This window comes from Cottoperca gobio, chromosome 4, assembly GCF_900634415.1.
Source record: "Cottoperca gobio chromosome 4, fCotGob3.1, whole genome shotgun sequence".
In the NCBI taxonomy this organism is placed as follows: Eukaryota; Metazoa; Chordata; class Actinopteri; order Perciformes; family Bovichtidae; genus Cottoperca; species Cottoperca gobio.
In genome coordinates, this window is record NC_041358.1 from 26,992,523 (window position 1) to 27,016,605 (window position 24,083).

At 35.2% G+C, this 24,083-nt stretch overlaps 2 protein-coding genes across 2 annotated transcripts; both read left to right on the plus strand.

The window, feature by feature from the left end:
* The first annotated feature begins 313 nt into the window (after positions 1–313).
* On the plus strand, positions 314–16,220 carry LOC115006724 (tripartite motif-containing protein 16-like). The gene is made up of 2 exons (XM_029429166.1): positions 314–477; positions 14,441–16,220. Exon 2 carries the CDS (start codon positions 14,446–14,448, stop codon positions 16,111–16,113), a length of 1,668 nt encoding a protein of 555 aa, XP_029285026.1. The 5' UTR covers positions 314–477; positions 14,441–14,445; the 3' UTR covers positions 16,114–16,220.
* Positions 483–2,153, plus strand: LOC115006723 (tripartite motif-containing protein 16-like). The gene has a single exon (XM_029429165.1). It carries the CDS (start codon positions 483–485, stop codon positions 2,151–2,153), a length of 1,671 nt encoding a protein of 556 aa, XP_029285025.1.
* Positions 16,221–24,083: the final 7,863 nt, after the last annotated feature.

Here is a 24,083-nt window from a genome sequence, read left to right on the forward strand (position 1 = left end):
ATTTATACTTGTACTGAAGTATTACTGTAGTATTTGTACTTGTACTGAAGTATTACTGTAGTATTTGTACTTGTACTGAAGTTTTACTGTAGTATTTGTACTTCACTACAGGACGACTCCTTTGTTTTTACAGCTGAAGTCTAAACTGACTGTAAGAAGTTTCCTGAAGCTGAAGTGAGTGTTTGTGAAACATGTTGAACACACAGTATCTGTCACACCCTGCTCTCCCCCCCCTCCCTCCTCTTCCTGTAATGTGGTGGAGCTTGTTATCGCCCCCCCCCCCCTCCCCCCTGCTCATACACTTCCTGGTCCCTCCCCTGCAGATCTACAGCTGTGTGGATGGGTCTAACCAACATGGCGCTGCACACACACAGCTGACAGGCTCCACTCGCTGCACACACACATGCTGTTGAGATCGCAGCTCAAACTAGTTTCACTTCTCAGGAAGTGAGACTCACACAGTCGCTGGCAGTGAAGGAGAAATGGCGCAGAAAGGAGTTCAGCTGGACCGCGAAACCTTCTCTTGTTCCATCTGTCTGGATCTACTGAAGGATCCGGTGGCTATTCCCTGTGGACACAGCTACTGCAAGAACTGTATTCAAAGCTTCTGGGATGGAGAGGACGAGAAGAGAAGCCACAGCTGCCCTCAGTGCAGGCAGACCTTCACACCGAGGCCTGTCCTGGTGAAGAACACCATGTTAGCAGCTTTAGTGGAGGAGCTGAAGAAGACTGGACTCCAAGCTGCTCCTGCTGATCACTGCTATGCTGGACCTGAAGATGTGGGATGTGATTTCTGCACTGGGAGAAAACTGAAAGCCTTCAAGTCCTGTGTGCAGTGTGTGGCCTCTTACTGTGAGAAACACCTCCAGCGTCATTATGATGTGGCTCCATTAAAGAAACACAAGCTGGTGGAGCCCTCCCAGAAGCTCCAGGAGAACATGTGCTCTCGTCACGATGAGGTGATGAAGATGTTCTGCCGTACTGATCAGCAGTGTATCTGTTATCTCTGCTCTGTGGAGGAACATAAAGGCCACGACACAGTCTCAGCTGCAGCAGAAAGGACTGAGAGGCAGAGAGAGCTCGAGGGGAGTCGACTAAACATCCAGCAGAGAATCCAGGACGGAGAGAAAGATGTGAAGCTGCTTCAGCAGAAGGTGGAGGTCATCAATCGCTCTGCTGACAGAGCAGTGGAGGACAGTGAGAAGATGTTCACTCAGCTGATCCGTCTCATGCAGAAAAGAAGCTCTGATGTGAAGCAGCAGCTCAGATCGCAGCAGGAAAGTGAAGTGAGTCGAGTCAAAGAGCTTCAGGAGAAGCTGGAGCAGGAGATCACTGAGCTGAAGAGGAAAGACGCTGATCTGAAGCAGCTCGCACACACAGAGGACCACAACCAGTTTCTACACAACTACCCCTCACTGTCCCCACTCAGTGAGTCTACACTCTCCTCCAGCATCAACATCCCTCTCAGATACTTTGAGGAAGTGACAGCGGCTGTGTCACAAGTCACAGATGAACTCCAGGACGTTCTGAGAGAGAAGTGGACAAACATCTCACAGACTGGGACTGAAGTGGATGTTTTACTGTCAGCAGAGCCCAAGACCAGAGCTGGATTCTTAAAGTATTCACGTGACATCACACTGGATCCAAACACAGCACACACACATCTGTTATTATCTGAGGGGGACAGAAAAGTGACATTAATGAGTCAACAACAGTCTTATTCTCATCACACAGACAGATTCACTGGATGGGATCAGGTGCTGAGTAGAGCGAGTCTGACTGGACGTAGTTACTGGGAGGTGGAGTGGAGCGGGGGAGCAGTTGGTGTAGCAGTCGCATACAAGAACATCAGCAGAGCAGGGGGGGGGCATGAATGTGGATTTGGACACAATGATAAATCCTGGGCGTTATATTGTGACGATGACAGTTATATATTTTATCACAACAATGTCCACACTCCCGTCTCAGGTCCTGTGTCCTCCAGACTCGGAGTGTACCTGGATCACAGAGCAGGTGTTCTGTCCTTCTACAGCGTCTCTGACACCATGACTCTCCTGCACAGAGTCCACCACACATTCTCTCAGCCGCTCTACGCTGGAGTTGGTTTTTATTATTCTCTTGGAGCCACTGCTGAGTTCTGTAAACTCAAGTAGACAGAAGTAAATCTCTGGTTCTCCTTCAGGGAGTCTTCTTCTCTCAGTGAGTAAACTAACCCCCCCGCACTAAGTGACATGTTCTATGTTTCATATTATATTCCAGATGATCAGCTGTACAATGAACCTGAATAATAATCACAATATAAGTGCAGGAGGTTTGTGTGACACCAGGATGAAGTGTGAGCAGATAGTTTCCTGTGAATGTTGATCACAGATCACATTTACTTTGAACACAATGTTCTTGTAATGTTAACAGTGAAGTTGAACATGACCCTCATCCTGGGTGGGGTTTGTATTAAACATGTTAAGACTAAAAAGACTTCTTCCTTTAAAATGAATGTGAACGTGTGATTTAAGGGAAGCGGCTTCAGCTCTGTGTTTAAACTCTGAAACGTATTTCGTCTCCGTGTTTGTGCCGACGGCTGATTGTTGTGGCGTTTGTTCAGCTGTCACTCAAACATTGTGGGCGGTGCTTGACGTCATCAGTGATTGTGTAATGTGGGACTTTGTTTAGGTGGAGCTGCTCCCTCTGTCTGTGGAGCCATGGAGGCTCTCACTGCTCATCATGTTGCTGTCTCTGCATCAACATGTCCACTCAATGTTTGATGAATATTTGTGTTGATGTATTTCTATCTTGTTTCTCTTCCACTGCATGTGTTCAGAGAGGAAGCAGCAGCTTCATCCTGGACACTTTGTTCTGTTAGAAAGACGTCTAGAAGCACATTGATGTGTTGCTGTTGTTATGAGGGCTTATAGAAGTGTACTTATCCTGATCATAATCCATCAGCAGAGGATTCATTCTTGTCTTTCACATGCTGACATTGTGCTCAAAGTGAACGTGTACATGAAGTCATTGAACTTTACTGATGTGAGAACAAAGTGCAGCTTCACATGATGAATAAACAAACATCAAGTCTTTTCTTCTTGTCTTCATTCCAGGGTATCAAACAAAGCTGACGGAGACAACGTGAAGCTGATCTGAGACAATAACTGAGCAAAGCATGTGTAAATGTGTTCTGACATGTTTAAATATGTACATGAGGCATTATGTAATGTAACTGTTGCTGAGTTTAGGACACATCTACACACACACAAAGTTAGAAACAGAAACTCTGGATGTGATTCTGATGTTTTCTTTACACTCGTCTGACAGAAGACGAGTTCTGAATGCAAAATGGATCAGTGCATTAATAAAGAACGATGATTTTTCCGGTATCGTGTCGCCTTAAATTAAAGCTGTATCATTACATCACCTGAAAACGTCCGGATGTCTTTTCCTCCACAGTCGTACATTTGTAAACTGTGACTCAATTTCATAATAAACTTCTGTGAGTTTGTTCACATAGTCTGAGTTCATTGTGATAGATCTGACACTGTTCATACAAACCTCCATCATTCAGATCATATTTAACACATTTAGACAATTATGATTTCACACATCAGCTGCATGAGAGGACACATAATAACATAATAATGTATCAACTCTGACTAATCCTCCAATGAAGTCCTGCTGGTTAATCACTCGTTCACATCTGTAGTTTCTGGGCAGGAAACAGAGAATCTGAAGAAGATTAACACTGTAGTATCAAAACATAATTACAAGACATATTCACTGGATAACAGAAACATTTCAAACAAGATTTCACAACATTAAAGTTGGGAAAATGCAATTTGCATTCTTTTTTAAGTGTGTTAAATCACCATCCACCGCCTAAGAGGCAACACAATGTCCTACCGATGAAAGTATTGCAATATTTATATATTTGCAGTATTACAAACTGGGTGTCTGTGGTGACATACTCGGAAAACAATGCTGTATACACAAGAAATCTTCAAACTCAATCTTCATTTCGATCTCAACTACACACCTGCTAAGTTTTGTGACTTCATCTTGCAAGGTTGCAACTTTAAGATCCTCCGCCTGCGTTCCAACAGACACACTACCACACTGCTTAGTTTGCTAAGAAAAAGATTTAGTACGTCCCAATACATAGTATGATAAATACCAGGATGTCCTGCTGCACCCGGTCGCATTCCGCAGTCTGCAAGCCAGCATGCTTTTCTGGCTATGCTGACCCACAATCCTTTGCACAGGGGACATCTGATCGAGAGGGTCAATGTTAGATGAAGAAGTATGTTCTAATTGTGTGCATACTGTATGTAACAGTGCATACTTTGTAAGGGAAGCTGAAGTATTATTGTAGTATTTGTACTGTATTGAAGTATTACTGTAGTATTTATATCCGTACTGAAGTATTACTGAAGTATTTGTACTTGTACTGAAGTATTACTGTAGTATTTATATCCGTACTGAAGTATTACTGAAGTATTTGTACTTGTACTGAAGTATTACTGTAGTATTTATATCCGTACTGAAGTATTACTGAAGTATTTGTACATGTACTGAAGTATTACTGTAGTATTTGTACTTGTACTGAAATATTACTGTAGTATTTGTACTGAAGTATTACTGTAGTATTTATACTTATACTGAAGTATTACTGTAGTATGTATATCCGTACTGAAGTATTACTGTAGTATTTGAACTGTATTGAAGTATTACCGTAGTATTTGTAAATGTACTGAAATATTACTGTAGTATGTATACTTGTACTGAAGTATTACTGTAGTATTTGTACTTTTACTGAAGTATTACTGTAGTATTTATACTTGTACTGAAGTATTACTGTAGTATTTGTACTTATACTGAAGTATTACTGTAGTATTTGTACTGTATTGAAGTATTACCGTAGTATTTGTAAATGTACTGAAATATTACTGTAGTATTTGTACTTCTACTGAAGTATTACTGTAGTATTTGTACTGTATTGAAGTATTACCGTAGTATTTGTAAATGTACTGAAATATTACTGTAGTATTTGTACTTCTACTGAAGTATTACTGTAGTATTTGTACTTTTACTGAAGTATTACTGTAGTATTTATACTTGTACTGAAGTATTACTGTAGTACTTGAACTTGTAATGAAGTATTACTGAAGTATTTGTACTGTACTGAAGTATTAATGTAGTATTTGTACTTCTACTGAAGTATTACTGTAGTATTTGTACTTTTACTGAAGTATTACTGTAGTATTTGTACTGTACTGAAGTATTACTGTGGTATTTCTACTTCTACTGAAGTATTACTGTAGTATTTGTACTTGTACTGAAGTATTACTGTAGTATTTGTACTTCTACTGAAGTATTACTGTAGTATTTGTACTGTACTGAAGTATTACTGTAGTATGTGTATTTGTGCTAAAGTATTACTGTAGTAGTTGTAATTGTACTGAAGTATTACTGTAGTATTTGTACTTCTACTGAAGTATTACTGTAGTATTTATACCTGTACTGAAGTATTACTGGAGTATATATACCTGTACTGAAGTATTACTGTAGTACATATACCTGTACTGAAGTATTACTGTAGTATGTATGCTTGTACTGAAGTATTACTGTAGTATTTGTACTTCTACTGAAGTATTACTGTAGTATTTATACCTGTACTGAAGTATTACTGGAGTATATAAACCTGTACTGAAGTATTACTGTAGTACATATACCTGTACTGAAGTATTACTGTAGTATATATACATGTACTGAAGTATTACTGTAGTATTTATACCTGTACTGAACTATTACTGTAGTATATATACCTGTACTGAAGTATTACTGTAGTATTTATAACTGTACTGAAGTATTACTGTAGTATGTATGCTTGTACTGAGGTATTACTGTAGTATTTATATCCGTACTGAAGTATTACTGTAGTATTTATACTTGTACTGAAATATTATTGCAGTATTTATACCTGTACTGAAGTATTACTGTAGTATTTGTACAAAAGTATTACTGTAGTATTTGTACTTGTACTGAAGCATTACTGTCGTATTTATACTTGTACTGAAGTGTTACTGTAGTATTTATAATGTACTGAAATATTACTGTAGTGTTTGTACTTGTACTGAAGTATTACTGTAGTATGTATACTTGTACTGAAGTATTACTGTAGTATTTGTACTTGTACTGATGTATCACTGTAGTATTTATACTTGTACTGAAGTATTACTGTAGTATGTATACTTGTACTGAAGTGTTACTGCAGTATTTATACTTGTACGGAAGTATTACTGTAGTATTTGTACTTGTACTGAAGTATTACTGTAGTATTTGTACTGTACTGAAGTATTACTGTAGTGTTTGCACTTGTACTGAAATATTACTGTAGTATTTATACTTTTACTGACGTATGACTCTAGTATTTATACTTGTACTGAAGTATTACTGTAGTATTTATACTTGTACTGAAGTATTTGTACTGTACTTAAGTCTTACTGTAGTATTTATACTTGCACTGAAGTATTACTGTAGTATTTATACTTGTACTGAAGTATTACTCTAGTATTTGTACTTGTACTGAAGTATTACTGTAGTATTTGTACTTGTACTGAAGTATTACTGTAGTATTTATACTTGTACTGAAGTATTACTGTAGTATTTATACTTGTACTGAAGTATCACTGTAGTATATATACTTGTACTGAAGTATTACTGTAGTATTTCTACTTGTACTCAAGTATTTCTGTAGTATTTGTACTGTACTGAAGTATTTCTGTCGTATTTATACTTGTACTGAAGTATTAATGTAGTATGTATACTTGTACTGAAGTATTACTGTAGTATTTGTACTTGTACTGAAGTATTCCTGTAGTGTTTATACTTGTACTGAAATATTACTGTAGTATGTGTATTTGTACTGAAGCATCACAGTAGTATTTAGACTTCGACTGAAGTATTACTGTAGTATTTATACTTGTACTGAAGTATTACTGTAGTGTTTGTACTTGTACTGACGTATTACTGTAGTATTTGTACTTCTACTGAAGTATTACTGTAGTATGTATGCTTGTACTGATGTATTACTGAAGTATCTGTACTTGTACTGACGTATTACTGTCGTATTTATACTTGTATGAAGTATTACTGTAGTACTTGTACTGAAGCATTACTGTAGTATTTGTACTTGTACTGAAGTATTAATGTAGTATTTGTACTTGTACTGAATTATTACTGTAGTATTTATACTTGTACTGAAGTATTACTGTAGTATTTGTACTTGTACTGAAGTATTACTGTAGTATTTGTACTTGTACTGAAGTATTAATGTAGTATTTGTACTTGTACTGAAGTATTACTGTAGTATTTATATCCGTACTGAAGTATTACTGAAGTATTTGTACTTGTACTGAAGTATTACTGTAGTATTTATATCCGTACTGAAGTATTACTGAAGTATTTGTACATGTACTGAAGTATTACTGTAGTATTTGTACTTGTACTGAAATATTACTGTAGTATTTGTACTGAAGTATTACTGTAGTATTTATACTTATACTGAAGTATTACTGTAGTATGTATATCCGTACTGAAGTATTACTGTAGTATTTGAACTGTATTGAAGTATTACCGTAGTATTTGTAAATGTACTGAAATATTACTGTAGTATGTATACTTGTACTGAAGTATTACTGTAGTATTTGTACTTTTACTGAAGTATTACTGTAGTATTTATACTTGTACTGAAGTATTACTGTAGTATTTGTACTTATACTGAAGTATTACTGTAGTATTTGTACTGTATTGAAGTATTACCGTAGTATTTGTAAATGTACTGAAATATTACTGTAGTATTTGTACTTCTACTGAAGTATTACTGTAGTATTTGTACTTTTACTGAAGTATTACTGTAGTATTTATACTTGTACTGAAGTATTACTGTAGTACTTGAACTTGTAATGAAGTATTACTGAAGTATTTGTACTGTACTGAAGTATTAATGTAGTATTTGTACTTCTACTGAAGTATTACTGTAGTATTTGTACTTTTACTGAAGTATTACTGTAGTATTTGTACTGTACTGAAGTATTACTGTGGTATTTCTACTTCTACTGAAGTATTACTGTAGTATTTGTACTTGTACTGAAGTATTACTGTAGTATTTGTACTTCTACTGAAGTATTACTGTAGTATTTGTACTGTACTGAAGTATTACTGTAGTATGTGTATTTGTGCTAAAGTATTACTGTAGTAGTTGTAATTGTACTGAAGTATTACTGTAGTATTTGTACTTCTACTGAAGTATTACTGTAGTATTTATACCTGTACTGAAGTATTACTGGAGTATATATACCTGTACTGAAGTATTACTGTAGTACATATACCTGTACTGAAGTATTACTGTAGTATGTATGCTTGTACTGAAGTATTACTGTAGTATTTGTACTTCTACTGAAGTATTACTGTAGTATTTATACCTGTACTGAAGTATTACTGGAGTATATAAACCTGTACTGAAGTATTACTGTAGTACATATACCTGTACTGAAGTATTACTGTAGTATATATACATGTACTGAAGTATTACTGTAGTATTTATACCTGTACTGAACTATTACTGTAGTATATATACCTGTACTGAAGTATTACTGTAGTATTTATAACTGTACTGAAGTATTACTGTAGTATGTATGCTTGTACTGAGGTATTACTGTAGTATTTATATCCGTACTGAAGTATTACTGTAGTATTTATACTTGTACTGAAATATTATTGCAGTATTTATACCTGTACTGAAGTATTACTGTAGTATTTGTACAAAAGTATTACTGTAGTATTTGTACTTGTACTGAAGCATTACTGTCGTATTTATACTTGTACTGAAGTGTTACTGTAGTATTTATAATGTACTGAAATATTACTGTAGTGTTTGTACTTGTACTGAAGTATTACTGTAGTATGTATACTTGTACTGAAGTATTACTGTAGTATTTGTACTTGTACTGATGTATCACTGTAGTATTTATACTTGTACTGAAGTATTACTGTAGTATGTATACTTGTACTGAAGTGTTACTGCAGTATTTATACTTATACGGAAGTATTACTGTAGTATTTGTACTTGTACTGAAGTATTACTGTAGTATTTGTACTGTACTGAAGTATTACTGTAGTGTTTGCACTTGTACTGAAATATTACTGTAGTATTTATACTTTTACTGACGTATGACTCTAGTATTTATACTTGTACTGAAGTATTACTGTAGTATTTATACTTGTACTGAAGTATTTGTACTGTACTTAAGTCTTACTGTAGTATTTATACTTGCACTGAAGTATTACTGTAGTATTTATACTTGTACTGAAGTATTACTCTAGTATTTGTACTTGTACTGAAGTATTACTGTAGTATTTGTACTTGTACTGAAGTATTACTGTAGTATTTATACTTGTACTGAAGTATTACTGTAGTATTTATACTTGTACTGAAGTATCACTGTAGTATATATACTTGTACTGAAGTATTACTGTAGTATTTCTACTTGTACTCAAGTATTTCTGTAGTATTTGTACTGTACTGAAGTATTTCTGTCGTATTTATACTTGTACTGAAGTATTAATGTAGTATGTATACTTGTACTGAAGTATTACTGTAGTATTTGTACTTGTACTGAAGTATTCCTGTAGTGTTTATACTTGTACTGAAATATTACTGTAGTATGTGTATTTGTACTGAAGCATCACAGTAGTATTTAGACTTCGACTGAAGTATTACTGTAGTATTTATACTTGTACTGAAGTATTACTGTAGTGTTTGTACTTGTACTGAAGTATTACTGTAGTGTTTGTACTTGTACTGACGTATTACTGTAGTATTTGTACTTCTACTGAAGTATTACTGTAGTATGTATGCTTGTACTGATGTATTACTGAAGTATCTGTACTTGTACTGACGTATTACTGTCGTATTTATACTTGTATGAAGTATTACTGTAGTACTTGTACTGAAGCATTACTGTAGTATTTGTACTTGTACTGAAGTATTACTGCAGTATTTATACTTGTACTGAAGAATTACTGTAGTATTTGTACTTGTACTGAAGCATCACTGTAGTATTTAGACTTCGACTGAAGTATTACTGTAGTATTTATACTTGTACTGAAGTATTACTGTAGTGTTTGTACTTGTACTGACGTATTACTGTAGTATTTGTACTGTACTGAAGTATTACTGTAGTATTAGTACTTGTACTGAAGTATTACTGTAGTATTTGTACTTGTACTGAAGTATTACTGTAGTACTTGTACTGAAGTATTACTGTAGTATTTGTACTTGTACTGAAGTATTACTGTAGTATGTATACTTATACTAAAGTATTACTGTAGTATTCGTACTTGTATTGAAGTATTACTGTAGTATTTATATCCGTACTGAAGTATTACTGTAGTATTTATACTGTACTGAAGTATTACTGTAGTATTCATACTTGTACTGAAGTATTACTGTAGTATTTGTACTTGTACTGAAGTATTACTGCAGTATTTATACTTGTACTGAAGAATTACTGTAGTATTTGTACTTGTACTGAAGTATTACTGTAGTATTTGTACTTGTACTGAAGTATTACTGTAGTACTTGTACTGAAGTATTACTGTAGTATTTGTACTTGTACTGAAGTATTACTGAAGTATTTATACCTGTACTGAAGTATTACTGTAGTATGTTTGTTTGTACTGAAGTATTACTGTAGTATTTGTACTTGTACTGAAGTATTCCTGTAGTGTTTATACTTGTACTGAAATATTACTGTAGTATGTGTATTTGTACTGAAGCATCACAATAGTATTTAGACTTCGACTGAAGTATTACTGTAGTATTTATACTTGTACTGAAGTATTACTGTAGTGTTTGTACTTGTACTGACGTATTACTGTAGTATTTGTACTGTACTGAAGTATTACTGTAGTATTTGTACTTCTACTGAAGTATTACTGTAGTATGTATGCTTGTACTGAAGTATTACTGTAGTATTTGTACTTGTACTGAAGTATTCCTGTAGTGTTTATACTTGTACTGAAATATTACTGTAGTATGTGTATTTGTACTGAAGCATCACAATAGTATTTAGACTTCGACTGAAGTATTACTGTAGTATCTGTACTTGTACTGACGTATTACTGTCGTATTTGTACTTGTACTGAATTATTACTGTAGTATTTATACTTGTACTGAAGTATTACTGTAGTATTTGTACTTGTACTGAAGTATTACTGAAGTATTTATACTTGTACTGAAGTATTACTGTAGTATGTATACTTTTACTAAAGTATTACTGTAGTATTCGTACTTGTATTGAAGTATTACTGTAGTATTTATATCCATACTGAAGTATTACTGCAGTATTTATACTTGTACTGAAGAATTACTGTAGTATTTGTACTTGTACTGAAGCATCACTGTCGTATTTAGACTTCGACTGAAGTATTACTGTAGTATTTATACTTGTACTGAAGTATTACTGTAGTGTTTGTACTTGTACTGACGTTTTACTGTAGTATTTGTACTGTACTGAAGTATTACTGTAGTATTTGTACTTTTACTGAAGTATTACTGTTGTATGTATGCTTGTACTGAAGTATGACTGAAGTATCTGTACTTGTACTGACGTATTACTGTCGTATTTATACTTGTATTGAAGTATTACTGTAGTATTAGTACTTGTACTGAAGTATTACTGTAGTATTTGTACTTGTACTGAAGTATTACTGAAGTATTTATACCTGTACTGAAGTATTTCTGTCGTATTTATACTTGTACTGAAGTATTACTGTAGTATGTATACTTGTACTGAAGTATTACTGTAGTATTTATACTTGTACTGAAGTATTACTGTAGTATTTGTACTTGTACTGAAGTATTACTGTAGTATTTATACTGTACTGAAGTATTACTGTAGTATTTGTACTTGTACTGAAGTATTACTGTAGTATTTGTACTTGTACTGAAGTATTACTGTAGTTTGTATACTTGTACTGAAATATTACTGTAGTATTTATACTTGTACTGAAGTATTACTGTAGTGTTTGTACTTGTACTATACTCAAGTATTTCTGTAGTATTTGTACTGTACTGAAGTATTATTGTAGTATTTTTACTTGTACTGAAGTATTACATGTACTGACGTATTACTGTAGTATTTGTACTTGTACTGAAGTATTACTGTAGTATTTGTACTTGTGCTGAAGTATTACTGTAGAATTTGTACTTGTACTGAAGTATTACTGTAGTATTTGTACTGAAGTATTACTGTAGTATTTGTACTTGTACTGAAGTACTACTGTAGTATTTGTACTTGTACTGAAGTACTACTGTAGTATTTGTACTTGTACTGAAGTATTACTGTAGTATTTATACTTGTACTGAAGTATTAATGTAGTATTTGTACTTGTACTGAAGTATTACTGTAGTATTTATACTGTACTGAAGTATTACTGTAGTATTTATACTGTACTGAAGTATTACTGTAGTATTTGTACTTGGATTGAAGTATTACTGTAGTATTTGTACTTGTACTGAAGTATTACTGTAGTATTTGTACTTGTACTGAAGTATTACTGTAGTATTTGTACTTGTACTGAAGTATTACTGTAGTATTTGTACTTCACTACAGGACGACTCCTTTGTTTTTACAGCTGAAGTCTAAACTGACTGTAAGAAGTTTCCTGAAGATGAAGTGAGTGTTTGTGAAACATGTTGAACACACAGTATCTGTCACACCCTGCTCTCTCCCCCCCCTCCTCTTCCTGTAATGTGGAGGAGCTTGATAACCCCCCCCTCCCCCTGCTCATACACTACCTGGTCCCTCCCCTGCAGATCTACAGCTGTGTGGATGGGTCTAACCAACATGGCGCTGCACACACACAGCTGACAGGCTCCACTCGCTGCACACACACATGCTGTTGAGATCGCAGCTCAAACTAGTTTCACTTCTCAGGAAGTGAGACTCGCACAGTAGTATTTGTACTTGTACTGAAGTATTACTGAAGTATTTATACCTGTACTGAAGTATTTCTGTCGTATTTATACTTGTACTGAAGTATTACTGTAGTATGTATACTTGTACTGAAGTATTACTGTAGTATTTATACTTGTACTGAAGTATTACTGTAGTATTTGTACTTGTACTGAAGTATTACTGTAGTATTTATACTGTACTGAAGTATTACTGTAGTATTTGTACTTGTACTGAAGTATTACTGTAGTATTTGTACTTGTACTGAAGTATTACTGTAGTTTGTATACTTGTACTGAAATATTACTGTAGTATTTATACTTGTACTGAAGTATTACTGTAGTGTTTGTACTTGTACTATACTCAAGTATTTCTGTAGTATTTGTACTGTACTGAAGTATTATTGTAGTATTTTTACTTGTACTGAAGTATTACATGTACTGACGTATTACTGTAGTATTTGTACTTGTACTGAAGTATTACTGTAGTATTTGTACTTGTGCTGAAGTATTACTGTAGTATTTGTACTTGTGCTGAAGTATTACTGTAGTATTTGTACTTGTACTGAAGTATTACTGTAGTATTTGTACTGAAGTATTACTGTAGTATTTGTACTTGTACTGAAGTACTACTGTAGTATTTGTACTTGTACTGAAGTACTACTGTAGTATTTGTACTTGTACTGAAGTATTACTGTAGTATTTATACTTGTACTGAAGTATTAATGTAGTATTTGTACTTGTACTGAAGTATTACTGTAGTATTTATACTGTACTGAAGTATTACTGTAGTATTTATACTGTACTGAAGTATTACTGTAGTATTTGTACTTGGATTGAAGTATTACTGTAGTATTTGTACTTGTACTGAAGTATTACTGTAGTATTTGTACTTGTACTGAAGTATTACTGTAGTATTTGTACTTGTACTGAAGTATTACTGTAGTATTTGTACTTCACTACAGGACGACTCCTTTGTTTTTACAGCTGAAGTCTAAACTGACTGTAAGAAGTTTCCTGAAGATGAAGTGAGTGTTTGTGAAACATGTTGAACACACAGTATCTGTCACACCCTGCTCTCTCCCCCCCCTCCTCTTCCTGTAATGTGGAGGAGCTTGATAACCCCCCCCTCCCCCTGCTCATACACTACCTGGTCCCTCCCCTGCAGATCTACAGCTGTGTGGATGGGTCTAACCAACATGGCGCTGCACACACACAGCTGACAGGCTCCACTCGCTGCACACACACATGCTGTTGAGATCGCAGCTCAAACTAGTTTCACTTCTCAGGAAGTGAGACTCGCACAGTATCTGTCACACCCTGCTCTCCCCCCCCCCCCCCCCCCCCCCCCCCCTTCCTCTTCCTGTAATGTGGAGGACCTTTATACCCAACACTTCTCAGGAAGTGAGACTCACACAGTATCTGGCAGTGAAGGAGAAATGGCGCAGAAAGGAGTTCAGCTGGACCGGGAAACCTTCTCTTGTTCCATCTGTCTGGATCTACTGAAGGATCCGGTGACGACTCCCTGTGGACACAGCTACTGCAAGAACTGTATTCAAAGCTTCTGGGATGGAGAGGACGAGAAGAGAAGCCACAGCTGCCCTCAGTGCAGGCAGACCTTCACACCGAGGCCTGTCCTGCTGAAGAACACCATGTTAGCAGCTTTAGTGGAGGAGCTGAAGAAGACTGGACTCCAAGCTGCTCCTGCTGATCACTGCTATGCTGGACCTGAAGATGTGGGATGTGATGTCTGCACTGGGAGAAAACTGAAAGCCTTCAAGTCCTGTGTGCAGTGTGTGGCCTCTTACTGTGAGAAACACCTCCAGCCTCATCATGATGCGGCTCCATTAAAGAAACACAAGCTGGTGGAGCCCTCCCAGAAGCTCCAGGAGAACATGTGCTCTCGTCACGATGAGGTGATGAAGATGTTCTGCCGTACTGATCAGCAGTGTATCTGTTATCTCTGCTCTGTGGAGGAACATAAAGGCCACGACACAGTCACAGCTGCAGCAGAAAGGACTGAGAGGCAGAGAGAGCTCGAGGGGAGTCGACTAAACATCCAGCCGAGAATCCAGGACGGAGAGAAAGATGTGAAGCTGCTTCAGCAGGAGGTGAAGGTCATCAATCGCTCTGCTGACAGAGCAGTGGAGGACAGTGAGAAGATGTTCACTCAGCTGATCCGTCTCATGCAGAAAAGAAGCTCTGATGTGAAGCAGCAGCTCAGATCGCAGCAGGAAAGTGAAGTGAGTCGAGTCAAAGAGCTTCAGGAGAAGCTGGAGCAGGAGATCACTGAGCTGAAGAGGAAAGACGCTGATCTGAAGCAGCTCGCACACACAGAGGACCACAACCAGTTTCTACACAACTACCCCTCACTGTCCCCACTCAGTGAGTCTACACTCTCCTCCAGCATCAACATCCCTCTCAGATACTTTGAGGAAGTGACAGCGGCTGTGTCACAAGTCACAGATGAACTCCAGGACGTTCTGAGAGAGAAGTGGACAAACATCTCACAGACTGGGACTGAAGTGGATGTTTCACTGTCAGCAGAGCCCAAGACCAGAGCTGGATTCTTAAAGTATTCACGTGACATCACACTGGATCCAAACACAGCATTCAGACAGCTGTTATTATCTGAGGGGGGCAGAAAAGTGACAGCAATGAGTCATCAGTCTTATTCTCGTCACAGAGACAGATTCACTGGATGGTATCAGGTGCTGAGTAGAGAGAGTCTGACTGGACGTAGTTACTGGGAGGTGGAGCGGAGCGGGGGGGGAGTTTGTGTAGCAGTCGCATATAAGAACATCAGCAGAGCAGGGAGGGGGCTTGAATGTGGATTTGGACACAATGATAAATCCTGGGCGTTAGATTGTTACAATAACAGATATACATTTTATCACAACAATGTCCACACTCCCGTCTCAGGTCCTGTGTCCTCCAGACTCGGAGTGTACCTGGATCACAGAGCAGGTGTTCTGTCCTTCTACAGCGTCTCTGACACCATGACTCTCCTGCACAGAGTCCACCACACATTCTCTCAGCCGCTCTACGCTGGAGTTAGTTTACATTATCCTCCTGGAGACACTGCTGAGTTCTGTAAACTCAAGTAGACAGAAGTAAATCTCTGGTTCTCCTTCAGGGAGTCTTTTTCTCTCAGTGAGTAAACTAACCCCCCCGGACTAAGTGACATGTTCTATGTTTCATATTATATTCCAGATGATCAGCTGTACAATGAACCTGAATAATAATCCCAATATAAGTGCAGGAGGTTTGTGTGACACCAGGATGAAGTGTGAGCAGATAGTTTCCTGTGAATGTTGATCACAGATCACATTTACTTTGAACACAATGTTCTTGTAATGTTAACAGTGAAGTTGAACATGACACTCATCCTGGGTGGGGTTTGTATTAAACATGTTAAGACTAAAAAGACTTCTTCCTTTAAAATGAATGTGAACGTATGATTTAAGGGAAGCGGCTTCAGCTCTGTGTTTAAACTCTGAAACGTATTTCGTCTCCGTGTTTGTGCCGACGGCTGATTGTTGTGGCGTTTGTTCAGCTGTCACTCAAACATTGTGGGCGGTGCTTGACGTCATCAGTGGTTGTGTAATGTGGGACTTTGTTTAGGTGGAGCTGCTCCCTCTGTCTGTGGAGCCATGGAGGCTCTCACTGCTCATCATGTTGCTGTCTCTGCATCAACATGTCCACTCAATGTTTGATGAATATTTGTGTTGATGTATTTCTATCTTGTTTCTCTTCCACTGCATGTGTTCAGAGAGGAAGCAGCAGCTTTATCCTGGACACTTTGTTCTGTATCAAACAAAGCTGATGGAGACAACGTGAAGCTGATCTGAGACAATAACTGAGCAAAGCATGTGTAAATGTGTTCTGACATGTTTAAATATGTACATGAGGCATTATGTAATGTAACTGTTGCTGAGTTTAGGACACATCTACACACACACAAAGTTAGAAACAGAAACTCTGGATGTGATTCTGATGTTTTCTTTACACTCGTCTGACAGAAGACGAGTTCTGAATGCAAAATGGATCAGTGCATTAATAAAGAACGATGATTTTGCCGGTATTGTGTCGCCTTAAATTAAAGCTGTATCATTACATCACCTGAAAACGTCCGGATGTCTTTTCCTCCACAGTCGTACATTTGTAAACTGTGACTCAATTTCATAATAAACTTCTGTGAGTTTGTTCACATAGTCTGAGTTCATTGTGATAGATCTGACACTGTTCATACAAACCTCCATCATTCAGATCATATTTAACACATTTAGACAATTATGATTTCACACATCAGCTGCATGAGAGGACACATAATAACATAATAATGTATCAACTCTGACTAATCCTCCAATGAAGTCCTGCTGGTTAATCACTCGTTCACATCTGTAGTTTCTGGGCAGGAAACAGAGAATCTGAAGAAGATTAACACTGTAGTATCAAAACATAATTACAAGACATATTCACTGGATAACAGAAACATTTCAAACAAGATTTCACAACATTAAAGTTGGGAAAATGCAATTTGCATTCTTTTTTAAGTGTGTTAAATCACCATCCACCGCCTAAGAGGCAACACAATGTCCTACCGATGAAAGTATTGCAATATTTATATATTTGCAGTATTACAAACTGGGTGTCTGTGGTGACATACTCGGAAAACAATGCTGTATACACAAGAAATCTTCAAACTCAATCTTCATTTCGATCTCAACTACACACCTGCTAAGTTTTGTGACTTCATCTTGCAAGGTTGCAACTTTAAGATCCTCCGCCTGCGTTCCAACAGACACACTACCACACTGCTTAGTTTGCTAAGAAAAAGATTTAGTACGTCCCAATACATAGTATGATAAATACCAGGATGTCCTGCTGCACCCGGTCGCATTCCGCAGTCTGCAAGCCAGCATGCTTTTCTGGCTATGCTGACCCACAATCCTTTGCACAGGGGACATCTGATCGAGAGGGTCAATGTTAGATGAAGAAGTATGTTCTAATTGTGTGCATACTGTATGTAACAGTGCATACTTTGTAAGGGAAGCTGAAGTATTATTGTAGTATTTGTACTGTATTGAAGTATTACTGTAGTATTTATATCCGTACTGAAGTATTACTGAAGTATTTGTACTTGTACTGAAGTATTACTGTAGTATTTATATCCGTACTGAAGTATTACTGAAGTATTTGTACTTGTACTGAAGTATTACTGTAGTATTTATATCCGTACTGAAGTATTACTGAAGTATTTGTACATGTACTGAAGTATTACTGTAGTATTTGTACTTGTACTGAAATATTACTGTAGTATTTGTACTGAAGTATTACTGTAGTATTTATACTTATACTGAAGTATTACTGTAGTATGTATATCCGTACTGAAGTATTACTGTAGTATTTGAACTGTATTGAAGTATTACCGTAGTATTTGTAAATGTACTGAAATATTACTGTAGTATGTATACTTGTACTGAAGTATTACTGTAGTATTTGTACTTTTACTGAAGTATTACTGTAGTATTTATACTTGTACTGAAGTATTACTGTAGTATTTGTACTTATACTGAAGTATTACTGTAGTATTTGTACTGTATTGAAGTATTACCGTAGTATTTGTAAATGTACTGAAATATTACTGTAGTATTTGTACTTCTACTGAAGTATTACTGTAGTATTTGTACTGTATTGAAGTATTACCGTAGTATTTGTAAATGTACTGAAATATTACTGTAGTATTTGTACTTCTACTGAAGTATTACTGTAGTATTTGTACTTTTACTGAAGTATTACTGTAGTATTTATACTTGTACTGAAGTATTACTGTAGTACTTGAACTTGTAATGAAGTATTACTGAAGTATTTGTACTGTACTGAAGTATTAATGTAGTATTTGTACTTCTACTGAAGTATTACTGTAGTATTTGTACTTTTACTGAAGTATTACTGTAGTATTTGTACTGTACTGAAGTATTACTGTGGTATTTCTACTTCTACTGAAGTATTACTGTAGTATTTGTACTTGTACTGAAGTATTACTGTAGTATTTGTACTTCTACTGAAGTATTACTGTAGTATTTGTACTGTACTGAAGTATTACTGTAGTATGTGTATTTGTGCTAAAGTATTACTGTAGTAGTTGTAATTGTACTGAGGTATTACTGTAGTATTTGTACTTCTACTGAAGTATTACTGTAGTATTTATACCTGTACTGAAGTATTACTGGAGTATATATACCTGTACTGAAGTATTACTGTAGTACATATACCTGTACTGAAGTATTACTGTAGTATGTATGCTTGTACTGAAGTATTACTGTAGTATTTGTACTTCTACTGAAGTATTACTGTAGTATTTATACCTGTACTGAAGTATTACTGGAGTATATAAACCTGTACTGAAGTATTACTGTAGTACATATACCTGTACTGAAGTATTACTGTAGTATATATACATGTACTGAAGTATTACTGTAGTATTTATACCTGTACTGAACTATTACTGTAGTATATATACCTGTACTGAAGTATTACTGTAGTATTTATAACTGTACTGAAGTATTACTGTAGTATGTATGCTTGTACTGAGGTATTACTGTAGTATTTATATCCGTACTGAAGTATTACTGTAGTATTTATACTTGTACTGAAATATTATTGCAGTATTTATACCTGTACTGAAGTATTACTGTAGTATTTGTACAAAAGTATTACTGTAGTATTTGTACTTGTACTGAAGCATTACTGTCGTATTTATACTTGTACTGAAGTGTTACTGTAGTATTTATAATGTACTGAAATATTACTGTAGTGTTTGTACTTGTACTGAAGTATTACTGTAGTATGTATACTTGTACTGAAGTATTACTGTAGTATTTGTACTTGTACTGATGTATCACTGTAGTATTTATACTTGTACTGAAGTATTACTGTAGTATGTATACTTGTACTGAAGTGTTACTGCAGTATTTATACTTGTACGGAAGTATTACTGTAGTATTTGTACTTGTACTGAAGTATTACTGTAGTATTTGTACTGTACTGAAGTATTACTGTAGTGTTTGCACTTGTACTGAAATATTACTGTAGTATTTATACTTTTACTGACGTATGACTCTAGTATTTATACTTGTACTGAAGTATTACTGTAGTATTTATACTTGTACTGAAGTATTTGTACTGTACTTAAGTCTTACTGTAGTATTTATACTTGCACTGAAGTATTACTCTAGTATTTGTACTTGTACTGAAGTATTACTGTAGTATTTGTACTTGTACTGAAGTATTACTGTAGTATTTATACTTGTACTGAAGTATTACTGTAGTATTTATACTTGTACTGAAGTATCACTGTAGTATATATACTTGTACTGAAGTATTACTGTAGTATTTCTACTTGTACTCAAGTATTTCTGTAGTATTTGTACTGTACTCAAGTATTTCTGTCGTATTTATACTTGTACTGAAGTATTAATGTAGTATGTATACTTGTACTGAAGTATTACTGTAGTATTTGTACTTGTACTGAAGTATTCCTGTAGTGTTTATACTTGTACTGAAATATTACTGTAGTATGTGTATTTGTACTGAAGCATCACAGTAGTATTTAGACTTCGACTGAAGTATTACTGTAGTATTTATACTTGTACTGAAGTATTACTGTAGTGTTTGTACTTGTACTGACGTATTACTGTAGTATTTGTACTTCTACTGAAGTATTACTGTAGTATGTATGCTTGTACTGATGTATTACTGAAGTATCTGTACTTGTACTGACGTATTACTGTCGTATTTATACTTGTATGAAGTATTACTGTAGTACTTGTACTGAAGCATTACTGTAGTATTTGTACTTGTACTGAAGTATTACTGCAGTATTTATACTTGTACTGAAGAATTACTGTAGTATTTGTACTTGTACTGAAGCATCACTGTAGTATTTAGACTTCGACTGAAGTATTACTGTAGTATTTATACTTGTACTGAAGTATTACTGTAGTGTTTGTACTTGTACTGACGTATTACTGTAGTATTTGTACTGTACTGAAGTATTACTGTAGTATTAGTACTTGTACTGAAGTATTACTGTAGTATTTGTACTTGTACTGAAGTATTACTGTAGTACTTGTACTGAAGTATTACTGTAGTATTTGTACTTGTACTGAAGTATTACTGTAGTATGTATACTTATACTAAAGTATTACTGTAGTATTCGTACTTGTATTGAAGTATTACTGTAGTATTTATATCCGTACTGAAGTATTACTGTAGTATTTATACTGTACTGAAGTATTACTGTAGTATTCATACTTGTACTGAAGTATTACTGTAGTATTTGTACTTGTACTGAAGTATTACTGCAGTATTTATACTTGTACTGAAGAATTACTGTAGTATTTGTACTTGTACTGAAGTATTACTGTAGTATTTGTACTTGTACTGAAGTATTACTGTAGTACTTGTACTGAAGTATTACTGTAGTATTTGTACTTGTACTGAAGTATTACTGAAGTATTTATACCTGTACTGAAGTATTACTGTAGTATGTTTGTTTGTACTGAAGTATTACTGTAGTATTTGTACTTGTACTGAAGTATTCCTGTAGTGTTTATACTTGTACTGAAATATTACTGTAGTATGTGTATTTGTACTGAAGCATCACAATAGTATTTAGACTTCGACTGAAGTATTACTGTAGTATTTATACTTGTACTGAAGTATTACTGTAGTGTTTGTACTTGTACTGACGTATTACTGTAGTATTTGTACTGTACTGAAGTATTACTGTAGTATTTGTACTTCTACTGAAGTATTACTGTAGTATGTATGCTTGTACTGAAGTATTACTGTAGTATTTGTACTTGTACTGAAGTATTCCTGTAGTGTTTATACTGTACTGAAGTATTACTGTAGTATTTGTACTTGTACTGAAGTATTACTGTAGTATTTGTACTTGTACTGAAGTATTACTGTAGTTTGTATACTTGTACTGAAATATTACTGTAGTATTTATACTTGTACTGAAGTATTACTGTAGTGTTTGTACTTGTACTATACTCAAGTATTTCTGTAGTATTTGTACTGTACTGAAGTATTATTGTAGTATTTTTACTTGTACTGAAGTATTACATGTACTGACGTATTACTGTAGTATTTGTACTTGTACTGAAGTATTACTGTAGTATTTGTACTTGTGCTGAAGTATTACTGTAGAATTTGTACTTGTACTGAAGTATTACTGTAGTATTTGTACTGAAGTATTACTGTAGTATTTGTACTTGTACTGAAGTACTACTGTAGTATTTGTACTTGTACTGAAGTACTACTGTAGTATTTGTACTTGTACTGAAGTATTACTGTAGTATTTATACTTGTACTGAAGTATTAATGTAGTATTTGTACTTGTACTGAAGTATTACTGTAGTATTTATACTGTACTGAAGTATTACTGTAGTATTTATACTGTACTGAAGTATTACTGTAGTATTTGTACTTGGATTGAAGTATTACTGTAGTATTTGTACTTGTACTGAAGTATTACTGTAGTATTTGTACTTGTACTGAAGTATTACTGTAGTATTTGTACTTGTACTGAAGTATTACTGTAGTATTTGTACTTCACTACAGGACGACTCCTTTGTTTTTACAGCTGAAGTCTAAACTGACTGTAAGAAGTTTCCTGAAGATGAAGTGAGTGTTTGTGAAACATGTTGAACACACAGTATCTGTCACACCCTGCTCTCTCCCCCCCCTCCTCTTCCTGTAATGTGGAGGAGCTTGATAACCCCCCCCTCCCCCTGCTCATACACTACCTGGTCCCTCCCCTGCAGATCTACAGCTGTGTGGATGGGTCTAACCAACATGGCGCTGCACACACACAGCTGACAGGCTCCACTCGCTGCACACACACATGCTGTTGAGATCGCAGCTCAAACTAGTTTCACTTCTCAGGAAGTGAGACTCGCACAGTAGTATTTGTACTTGTACTGAAGTATTACTGAAGTATTTATACCTGTACTGAAGTATTTCTGTCGTATTTATACTTGTACTGAAGTATTACTGTAGTATGTATACTTGTACTGAAGTATTACTGTAGTATTTATACTTGTACTGAAGTATTACTGTAGTATTTGTACTTGTACTGAAGTATTACTGTAGTATTTATACTGTACTGAAGTATTACTGTAGTATTTGTACTTGTACTGAAGTATTACTGTAGTATTTGTACTTGTACTGAAGTATTACTGTAGTTTGTATACTTGTACTGAAATATTACTGTAGTATTTATACTTGTACTGAAGTATTACTGTAGTGTTTGTACTTGTACTATACTCAAGTATTTCTGTAGTATTTGTACTGTACTGAAGTATTATTGTAGTATTTTTACTTGTACTGAAGTATTACATGTACTGACGTATTACTGTAGTATTTGTACTTGTACTGAAGTATTACTGTAGTATTTGTACTTGTACTGAAGTATTACTGTAGTATTTATACTGTACTGAAGTATTACTGTAGTATTTGTACTTGTACTGAAGTATTACTGTAGTATTTGTACTTGTACTGAAGTATTACTGTAGTTTGTATACTTGTACTGAAATATTACTGTAGTATTTATACTTGTACTGAAGTATTACTGTAGTGTTTGTACTTGTACTATACTCAAGTATTTCTGTAGTATTTGTACTGTACTGAAGTATTATTGTAGTATTTTTACTTGTACTGAAGTATTACATGTACTGACGTATTACTGTAGTATTTGTACTTGTACTGAAGTATTACTGTAGTATTTGTACTTGTGCTGAAGTATTACTGTAGTATTTGTACTTGTGCTGAAGTATTACTGTAGTATTTGTACTTGTACTGAAGTATTACTGTAGTATTTGTACTGAAGTATTACTGTAGTATTTGTACTTGTACTGAAGTACTACTGTAGTATTTGTACTTGTACTGAAGTACTACTGTAGTATTTGTACTTGTACTGAAGTATTACTGTAGTATTTATACTTGTACTGAAGTATTAATGTAGTATTTGTACTTGTACTGAAGTATTACTGTAGTATTTATA